Consider the following 10,677-nt stretch of genomic DNA (forward strand, 5'->3'; position numbering starts at 1 on the left):
GGTTATTGCTTCCCCTCAAATTTTCTCCTTCATCAAGCTCCAGAATCCTCTGTCACAGCACAGGAGCAGCTCAAGGAATGGGATGACCTTCTTGTGGCAGCAAGGATGTATTCTGGTAGTTGTCCAGTGCTCTCACCAGCATCTTGGTGCCTGCAAATGTCCCCTGAGACTGAAGGAGCTCACAACTCCTCTTTCCACCCTGTGTCCTGTATCCACCTAGACCCTGTCCTCTGCTTGAGGTTGGCCCAGCTGTGCTGCCCTGGCCATTATGCTGCTGTGTCTGAACAACCAATAAATTGTTCTGGTTTGCAGGGGCTGCCTGGCCCACAACAGATCCCACCTCATCATGGGTCCTCCTTGCTTTGTGCGTGAAAGACTTGACCCCATGAATCTTCATGGAGGGGCTTGGAGTAGGCTTTTCCAGCTCCTGGCAGCTCCAAGGAAGCACACCTAAGGTGCTGCATGCTCCCAATGCAATGCTTTGGGTGGCTGCTTTCCCTCCTCCATCCTATAGGTAACACCATCTCCACTATGCATAGCTGGGCCTCTGTGTTGGTCTGTGTCCCTCTCTGTGGGTGGTGGTGCTCATCTCCCGTTTTGTGATGTGAAGTTGGCATTGGACCTCTTGGGACACCTGTGTCCTGCAGCCTTTGGGATCTGCTGGCTCTTGGCTGCTGCTGCTGTCCCAGCATCACTTCCAACAGCCGCTGTCTCCCTCCCTGTGGGATACCAGTGCCCAGTCTGGATGCTGAGGCACAGTACCAAGGCTATCCTTGGTGAGGAGTGGGCTGCTGGACAAGGGGGCAATCAACCTCTCTTTCCTCTGTGTGTTGCCTGCAATGTTTCCATCTCCTTCTCCTGCCCTTGGGTGCTCAGGTTCTCCTGAGTTCCCTGGACTCAGGTATGACAAGCTGGTTCTGGTTGTGCTTTTTACAGCTGTCCTGGGTTGCAATGTATTCTTTTACTGTCCTCATGAGCTGTTGGAACCAGATGGGGCAGTGTTTCCTTTCCTCCTCCCTCTGGACTATCTTTTTGTTAATGAGCCCATCAATGCCTTGCCTCATGACTCATCATCCCATTGTGAGATGCTCCATGCAGAAGGAGGAACCAAGCATTCCATCCTGGATATAATCTGAGATTCCAAACACCACAGACACTCTTTCCACTGGATTCCCAGAGGACAGGAGCTACACAGCCACCACTGGACCTTCCAAGGAAGAGCAGACCCTTTTACAGGATCACCGCTTCAACAGAACCACATCCACCGCTTCAGGAGGACTGCAGCCACCATCTTATCGGACTGCTACTGCCACCGTGACTAACAGGGTGTCAGGTTGTATCCTGACTCTGTCAGTTTGAGCCAGTGTTTTCTGCCTTTTTTTTGATTTCCCTATTAAATTGTTATTCTGACTTGGTGCCTCCCACTGGTTTGTTTTCAAACTAGTACAACAGCCCTGAACACAGAGCTGTCATGGTTTTTTGCTTCAGTGTTGTCTCTCTCCCCTGTCAAACCTGCCAATACCCAGTGCAGCCTGGAGGCTGAGGGGCAGCCTGAAGGCTCTCCTTGTTGAGGAGCATGCTGCCAGAAGATAGAGCAATTGACCTCTCCCTTCTCCAGCTTTTTTTTTAGCCTGGCATGACTTGCATGTGCTGGTGAAGACATGCTTTGACAGTTTTCGTATGAGCTGTCTGCCCATTTCCTCAGTACCTGCAACTGGCCCCTGGGACCAAAATATCTCCTTCCTGAGGACTGTTGCTGGTATGATGTGTGTGCCTGATGGAGCTGCTCTTTGTGGGTACTGGGCAGAGAGGGGAAGAGGAACTCAGCCCTGTGTGGCTGCTGCTGGTTGAGAAAGGGGAATGAGCAGGCTTGGGATAGGGGAGAAGAGCTGCCACCTCCACGATTGCCCTGCTTCCCACGCCATATCCCCATAGCCAGTCATACCCTGGGCTGTCAGCCTCATGACTCCACCAGCTCTGTCCAGACAGCCAGTAAAGGCTTGTGGTTTGGAAGGGGCTACCTGCTGTCCCCCAGCTCCTGCCTCGTCACCTCATTGCCCTTGTGAGGTGCTGTTCCCTGTGGGTGCTGAGCTAACTGCACCTTGTTGAGGGGAGCCATGAGCAGACCACCCTTCACCCTGTGTCCTGTGCGTGTGCCACAGGCAGAGCTGAGGGACAAGTATGGTCTCTGTTCCTCTGTAGCCCCCCCATGTCTGATCACCTGGCCTTCTGGAATCCGAGATATCCAAAGTGGATGGGAGGTTCTGGAGGGAGAGAAAAGCAGTGGCTGCTGATGAGCAAGGGGCATGGTTTAGTACTGTGAGTGTTTTCTCAAGCACACAGCTGGCACTGTAGGGCAGCGTGGTCTGCACACTTGGGGACAGTTGAGAGTGCTGCGAGGCTGAGAGGGAGCAGGAGGAGGAGGCAGCTGAGGATAGAGAAGCGGGGAAGGATGAGAGAGGCTGTGGGTTGAGTGTTTCTTTCAGAAGGACTGCAGACTGTTTCAGGCACTGAAGTACTCCTTGCAGTTCATGTCCCCATTCCTATCTGTGCTTCTGACCAGCTCTTTATGTGCTTTCTCAAAGGTGCTCCATCTCCTGTGATCATTGAGGGGAAGTGACTCATCACCACTCTAAAACCCACGCAGTGTCAGGAAGCACTTGGATATTACCTCAGAAACAGGAGTAATTCTTCTTGAATGCCCTGGTAACTAGAAGGGTTTTGGGAGGAAACTCTGGGATCTTAGTGACAAGGTTCCTTCTGTTGAGTCCCAGAGCCTGGATGCTCCTGGGGCAAAAAGATATCAAAAGGCAGAAGTGCTGACAGTGATGGGAGGCTCCCTGGCCAAAGAGGAAGTCTCCTGTAACTCATGAGGAGATGCGTCTGTTTCCTTCCTGTGGTTGCAAGCCTTGCAGTCAGATACGGATGCCTGGGCTCAGAGGCAGCGAGTGGGGCTGAGATTTCAGTCCTGCCTGGGGACTTCACACTAGAATGGCCCTGCAGTCACTGGCTTTGAGGTTTCTCCTGGCCCTTGCATCTCTGCTGTCAGCACATGGCCAGGAAGAACTTTTCAACATCCAGGTAGTGCCTCAGGGAACAGGTAAGAAGTGGTTCTTCCTCTTGGAAGACTTTGCTGCCTTTCCTCCTGTAAGCTGAATATTCATCTTCACTGCCTGCAGCCCTGGGCTGGAGCCCAGATGGACTCCTGAGGGCTGTGTTGGCTGGGACACCCACTGCCTCGGCCCCAGGGACAGGAGCTACAATGCAGTGTACACTGGGGCTCTCTGGGACAGACGGGACTGGGCTGCATGTGCGGTGATGGGTCACACCCTTCAGAAAACCAGTTTGCCCATCATTCCCTGGAGACAATGGGCATGAGTTGGGCATCAGTTCACACACTGTGAATCAGGGGAAGGGTCTTCAGGGAGAAGAGGTGTCACTTTCCGTACACATCCTATCCCCAGGTGTGCCTGAGGGACATTGTGCCTGCTGAGAGCAGTGCAAGAGGGAATTTGCTGCTGCTTTGCCAGGCAGATGGGCTGGGGCAGGATCAGTGGCTGGGTACCTGAGCATGAGGTGGGTCATGGTGGTGTGCCAGGGGACAATGCTGCAGGTTGTGGTGCTCAGCTGGGCATCTCTGGTCCTCTGCCATCGGGGCTGTTTGAGAGCAAAGCCTGAGCAGAAGTGGCTTGTCACCAGCATTTCCCTTTGTGGCTGTTCAGAGGTTGATCCGAACCTTGTGAGATCCCTTGCCTGCCCCTTTGGGAGAAGGAAGATTGTATTTTAAGCCCTTTCAGGCCTCACAAAGCTTCTTGCAGAAGCTTGAACAGGCAAGAGCTCCTTCCAGGAGCCAGTGTTCTTGTCTGGAACAATCACTGCCACAAAGCCTCCCCCTGCAGCACTGGACAAACTGCTGAGACCAGCTTTGCCTACTCAGCCTGGAGGATGGTGAATTTGGTGAGAAGGAAGGGTTGTGTCAGGAGAAAGGGACAGGGGCATTGGTAAAGCAGGAGATGTGAATGGAGAAGGCACTGCCTCACCCCCTGTCCCACTACCCAGCGGTGTGGGGCAGGAGGAGAGCGGCCAAGGGACTGAGTGAGTGAGAACAGGGAGCCCAGAAGTGTCACAGGGGCCTGGCTGATCCCTGTGGGAGGGATGAGCCATGGCTGAAGGGACATGCATCCCAGCAGGAGTGGTGGTGCCATGGGCCAGCAAGTGCCAGCTGAGCTGGGCTGGGTGACAGGCCTGAATGAGAGGTTGGAGGGCGTCTCCTGGTGCAGGGGTGATTGTCCTGGGAATCTCCCTGCTGTGGGCTCTGGAGAAGGGAATATGGTGCCCTGGACACAAGGGTGAATGGGGAAGGCTCACAGATGAGTGATCCTTCACAATTTCCATGCACAAAGAAAGCCCCTTCCCAACAACTCTTGCCTGCAGGTCACATCCCAGCAGATGGATGTGTCACCTTCCCTCCCCCTTCGTTGGCTGGAGGAGTTGCTGGGGATTTGTCTCCCACCACCCACCCATACCCCATCTCATCACCTCCAGCCCAAATAACACCCACTTTCACCTCTGCCAGAAATGTGCCAAAGGCCCCTGTGGGACTCCAGACTCCAGCTGGCACCAGACCAGAAGAATTACAAGAAGAATGAAGAAGTGATGCTGAGCTGTCCTGAAGGTTTCCAGCCATCCTTCACCCATGTCAAATGTTCAAGTGAAGTCCAGTCTTTCACTCGTGGGAAACCTGTGTCCAGAGAAATCTGGAATGGAAGAGACTCCAAAGGTGCCTGGGCCCGCATTCGGTCCAGCGTGGAGTGCATCGGTAAGGAATGGATTGGGAGCCCTCTTGGCTGCCTTGCTCTGCCCTCCCTGAACAGGGAAAGCGGGCTGGGGGGCACAGGAGATTTGTGGCTCCGTGCTGCCTGGGGAAATGGCAAGTGCTGCTGAAGGCAGTGTCAAGTCCAGCCTGTGGATCACCACTGAGGTTGTCAGTGATAAGGGTCTCCCTGTGGGCTTCTGGCAAATTGATGTGCACAAAGGAGAAGAGCATGGGGGAGGGATGTGTGGTGGGGTTTGTGGCCAGCACACAGCATCACAGTTTGAGCAGCATCAGAGGGCTTTGCTGCCTGTGTCCTCGCAGACAGTGCAGCTGTGAGCACCACAGCTTGCTCCATGTGGGCTGGGCCCCCTCCAGGCTCTGTGGAATGGTGGGTGCAGGCTTGGCACCCTCTTCTCACAGCTTAGGGCATTCATGTTCCCTCCAAGGGAGAGCAGAGCTGTACCTGCTGGACTGTAGAGATTCTGGGACACACAGACACCTCAGTTTTGAATCGATGGGGAAAATTGCTTGAGCAGCAGTAGTCCCCTCACTCACCCACATTCATTCCTGTCCAACTCCTCCTGCTCCCCTTTGAGAGAGCTGCAGTGACCACCTTCAGTCTCTCCCTTTCCCTCCCACCGGGCTGTGTGATGAGCAAGGTTGTCTGACTGCAGCATCCTTGCATGGCTGGGAGTGGAAGGGAAGAGAGTGACCTTCTGGCAATCTTTCCTTCACAGAAGTCCTCCAGGTTGTCCCCGGGACCTTTGGGATTTCCAGCACCAGCATCAAACTGAACTGGACCTGCAGGTTCCCTGATGCCTGCCAGGGCATGAGGGCCATGTGCCGGCTGGCAGCGCCTTCCTCTCCTCCCTGTGAGGCTGAGGAGGTGAATGGAGAGCAGATGTTACATGGCCAGGCAGGAACATTCACCTGCTCTCCTTTGCAGCCCTTCACTGAGTATAGTGTCACCATCAGCCTGCCCCCCAATGAAACCCTTTTCTCATGGTTGTTCATGACAGAGGAAACAGGTATGTGAACAGAAATATCAGAGACGAAGAACAGTCCAGAGCTGTGTCACAGGTGGATAGATGTTCTCCTCACCTGTCAGCTCATGCAGAGCATCTCTGCTCCCTGCAGTGATATGCCCGGGATCAGGGCTGCTCGGATCCTGGGCAGCTCTGGGGAAGGGGCTGTGAGAAGAGCCCTGAGCAGGGCACGTCCCATTCTCATTGTCCCATGCCACACCCCACTGTTGTGCTTCCCCCCTGCTGCAGCACGTGCAGCCTTTGCAGGGAACAAACCCTTCCTGGGAGTCCCTTTGCAGCCTGTCCCATGGCCAGGAGCTGCCTGCACCTTCCTCTGGCCTCAGCTCATGGCCCTGTGTGTGACCCCACTGTCTGTGCTTCCAGTGCCGGACAAACCGGAGGAGCTGTGGCTGGATCCCGACAGGGGCTCTCTCAGGTGGAAGGCGCTGCCCTCCTGCAAAGGAGAGATCATCGGATACCAGGTACCAAGGGACCAGGGCAGACCTTCAGCTCCGGGCCTGGAGCTGTGTGCAGGCAGACTGGGAAGTGTGGGAACGGGACAGCTGGGATGAGCCACAGTTCCCAGCCTGTGAATATCTGGCTTTGATGAGCACAAACATTTTCTATTTCATTCTTGACATGTGTCATGCTGTGGAGATGCCCAGAGAGGTGGTGAGTTCTTCAGGTCCTCTAGGCTTAATTCCTGGTTCTGCTCTGCTTTGGGCTTGGCAAACATCTGAAGATTGGTCTGCAAGACTTGGCGATGTGTCTTCTGGGGTGGCATCCCCGAGTTTCCTGTGTCTCTTGCATACTTGTTTCTGGTTCCTGCCACAGAAAAATCTGTGGTTTGAGTAATTCTCTGAAAGTCCCTCCTGAAAGTCTCTCCTCCAGAGAGCTGCACTGTTCTGTGGAGTTTTCCTCAATGCATAGCTAGAAGCATCTCCTCTGTCTCTGGATTTGGGACACGTTCCGCAGCACAGCTCTGCTCTCTAGCAGTGGGAGGGATGTGTGTGCTGGTGAGATCGTTCTCAGAGTGCTCTAGGCCCTCTCTGACAGAGGACAGAGGTCTCCACTGTGTGACAGGGACGTTGCATGCTGTTTCTTAGCTCTTTCATGTAGAAACTGTCAGACAAGCTCTTGACAACACTTTGTGAGCCTGTTCAGCTCACCTGCTCTCAGACACCAGTGTTGGTTAAAATAATCCTTTCTGTCCACTTGCAGTTGTCTTCTCTTTTGCATAAGCCCAGAATATATTTCTGTAAAGGCATCAAGTGAGAATGGCCAGGGATCTCATGACATATTCAGATGATGCATGGGCAAATGGGGATCTTTCATCTGTATTACTTATGGAAACTTTAGTCCTTCTCCTTTTCTCTTAGAGAAAGCCCTCAGAGTCCAACCTTACACAAGAGAAAAGAGATTCCTCCTGCGGAGGATGTCACCACAGTGCCTCTCATGTTGCAATGCATCCGGGATGACCTGTCCTCGGGCTCAGAACATGTACTACAGCCCTTCAAACGAACAGCATCCCTCTTCCCTTCACAGGGGCTCAGCCCTGTGCTCACAGAGGCTGCTGCTCGCACATCCCGAGTGTTGGCTCCAAATTCCTCCTCTCCTCTTCTCTGCTCTGAGATCCCCGCATGGGGCTGAGGCTCCTGCCCGTTCCTCTCCGGAGCCTTCCCCACCGGGCCAGGCACAGGGAAGGGCAGGCTGGCAGGGCCGTTGCCAGCTGCAGGCACCTTCCCAGCGGGCAGCTGGGAGCTGCTGCATTCCAGCTGTGTCTCCTGTCCGCAGCTGAGCATCACGGCCAGGAACGCCGGGGACAGCGGCGTGCTGGAGATGGAGCGGCTGCGGCTCAATGGCTCCGTCACCGAGCACCGGCTGCCGGAGCACAGCCCTGGCCGCAGCTACGCGGTGACGATCCGGGGACTGACGGCTGCTGGAGCCGGGGCTGCGCTGGCGAGGGAGTTTCCCCCCGGCAGCTCGGGTAAGCTTTGCTGTGTCGCTGTCCCAGGAGCCTGGGCACGGAGGAGCTGCGCTCGGCAGAGCTGCGTTGCCCGAGGCTGGCCCTGCTCCTCGCACAGCCCTGCCCGTGCTCATTCGGCGGGTGTTCCCCTCCAGACACCCCGCACCCCCAGGGCATCAGCTGCCGCAGCGTCCGCGACATCGCCCCATCCCAAGGGACGGCCGTGCTCCCCCTGCGCCCCATCGCCCGTCCCTCTGAGGCAGCCAGGTGAGCGCAGCCCCCGCAGCTCTGCAGCCCCGGCATGGCTCTCCCCACGCCAGCGCTGGCCTGCAGACGCCTCCTTTCCGCTGTCCCCGCTGTCCCCCCCGTCCCACCGACTTTGGGCCCTGCAGGGAGCACCAGCTGATCGTGGCCACGACGCACGACGGCTCGGTGACGGAGAGCATCTGCGCGGGGCAGCCACAGCTCTTCAATGGCAGCGTCTACCTGGCCGCTCTTCTCAACCTCACCGCCCCCACGGACTTCGTGCTGGGCGACGGCAGCCGCGGGCAGGGCCACCACAACGCTGCCCTCCGCCCGGGCTGCGACTACACGGCCCTCCTGCGCCTCGTCCGCCTCTCGCCGCAGGTACCCATCGCGGGGCTCCTGCTCCCTGGGGATGCTGCCGGCCGGGGCTGGGCCCCTCGCTGCATCTGGGCTGGCTGTGAGGGCACACTCCTCTCCCGTGCCTGGGCAGGATGGTGTCCCTGGGCTCCTGGGCCACAGCCGGCTCACTCGGTGGCCCTGCGTGGGGACCTGTGCTGCCAGGTAGGCTAGTGCTGCACGAGTGGGCTGAGCTCTCCCTCCTGTCTCCTCCAACAGGCAGAGAAGTTCACCTGTGTCTGCTACAGCTTCTCTGTTGGTAAGTGTCTCCTTGCTCGTGGTGCCCAAGCCTCTCTCCTGCGTGTTCCCTTTTGCCAGCCTGGCAGCTTCCCTGGAAATGAGCTGGCACAGGGCAGGAGCTTCTGGGTCTCACGTGGAACAGAGCAAGATTCCCACACATGGGGTGATCCTCCCTCCCAGAAGAAGCCTCAGCCAGGACACAGGCCTACACACTTGCACATACCCTTTGCCATTCTTGGGGCCATTGCCAGCAGGAGGCCAGGCTGTGGCACTCACCCCTAGCTGTGTGTTAGTTGCAGAGCAGACAGCAGGCTCGTGGCATGGGATTGTGATTGGACTGGTTGTGCTTTTGGCAGTCCTCCTCGTGGCTGCAGTCATCCTGTGGCTTGTGATCTCCAGGTGAGTAGGAATTGGACAGGTTCAGCAGGGACATACACAATGCCAGTCTCTTACCCAGAACTCCCCTTTGCCTTTCCAGGAAAAAGAAGTATTTGCCCAACAAAACTAAGGAGGATAACTAAAAAGGTAGGAAAACGCAATTCTGCAGACAACCATCACGGAGGGGACTATAGGGCTGTGGGACAGCTGGGATGAGGCAGCAATCTCCTAGGGCGACTTGAGCCCCAGGAGAAGCAGCAGCTCATACACTGCACTGACACATCTACCCATTTGCCTTGGCTGGGGATGGTCAGGATGGCTCTGCCCACTGAGCCCCACATGGCAGCAGAGTCTGGTTCCAGGCAGTGCTCCCAGCCTGGAGCAGGGGCAGGGGTGAGCAAAGACAGGCATCCCAAAGGCTCAGGTCTTTGAGGGACCCATGTGTGCGCCATCCCTACCAGGGATCTGCAGGGACGGGTCTCAGGAGGGTCAGGCTGAGGTGCTGCTGCTCTCGCCTCGGCACTGACAAGCACCTCTGGGGTCCTGTGGCTGGGCACAGCTGAGATGAAAGTGTTGGGCTGTGGCAGGCACTGCCCTGGGCTCCAGCCTGTCTCTGACACTGGGTGCCCTTTTTCACCATAGGTAAAGGAGGCTAGGCTGGAGGTCAGTCACTTCAGCCCCAGCCAGGACCGTGGGGACATCCAGAGCAGTGAGAAAATGGAGAAAATGGGAAGGATAACCCAGCCCAGTGCTGATGGCTGCCATGTCCCCTGGCTCTTCTGTGACTACCAGCATGGGGGTCCCATGCAATTTATCCAATTCAGCAGGGCAAGAGAAAAACAGGAGGTCAAGAAGGGTTGAATATTTTCAATCCTCAGCCCCTTCACCTCCCAGCTTTTGCTTACTGCTTTTGTAAGGCCTTTGAATTTGGCCTTCTGTAGTCCTTTTTTTCAAGCTTTGCTTCTATTTTTGCTTTCCTGGAAGCAGGACTTGTATGCCAGATTTCCCAATCCCAGACCCACACAGGCTCAGGATGATGGCATTCTCCTGCTGTGCTCTGGGTTTCCAACCCTTCTGCCCTCTCTGCTGATATTCAGCCAAGGCCTGGCTGGACTGCTTTGTGACTCTGCCTGTTTTGTCTGCACAACAAATAAAGGCTTATGGTTTGGAGGGGCTGCCTGTCCCACTCAGCTGCTGCCTGGTCCCCTCATTGACCCTGCGGGGTCACGTTGCCTTGCTGTGCCTTGTTGAGAGGGGCCACAAGCAGGGCTGCTATGACCCCGTATTGCCCTAGTGGTGCCTGACAGCCTTTCTGAGCTCCTGAGCTGAGCTGGACAGTTCTCATGTGAGCTCGGAGCAGACTTGTGGTGGGAATCCATCAAGGGTGATGTCCCTCAACACACATTTTGGCCAAGAGGGTATTCTGTGCCCATGCTGTGGCCAGAGCTGTGGGATCTCTGTGCTTTCAGTTCCTTTGTGGCCCCTGTGCTGGGTCAAACCTGGAAGAAAAGTGAAAATCAGAGGTCACCACCACCATGGCCTTTATTGGTAAGACACAGGACAGAGAGCCATGGGGTCACTCCTGGTTCTGAGGTCTCCTGTCTCTGAGT

The 10,677-nt window shown here is 56.0% G+C and overlaps 1 protein-coding gene across 1 annotated transcript; it reads left to right on the forward strand.

The window, feature by feature from the left end:
* Window positions 1–2,992: 2,992 nt before the first annotated feature.
* On the forward strand, window positions 2,993–9,210 carry LOC309585179 (uncharacterized protein; the record flags this gene model as incomplete). Its single annotated transcript, XM_082301711.1, has 10 exons — window positions 2,993–3,100; window positions 4,577–4,819; window positions 5,554–5,844; window positions 6,226–6,323; window positions 7,636–7,828; window positions 7,963–8,074; window positions 8,200–8,434; window positions 8,669–8,708; window positions 8,983–9,088; window positions 9,168–9,210. The coding sequence occupies exons 2-10, from the start codon at window positions 4,579–4,581 to the stop codon at window positions 9,208–9,210; spliced, it is 1,359 nt and encodes a 452-aa protein (XP_082157837.1). The 5' UTR covers window positions 2,993–3,100; window positions 4,577–4,578.
* Window positions 9,211–10,677: the final 1,467 nt, after the last annotated feature.

The sequence above is a fragment of the Coloeus monedula genome (genome assembly GCF_965178545.1).
Source record: "Coloeus monedula genome assembly, chromosome: Z".
Classification (NCBI taxonomy): Eukaryota; Metazoa; Chordata; class Aves; order Passeriformes; family Corvidae; genus Coloeus; species Coloeus monedula.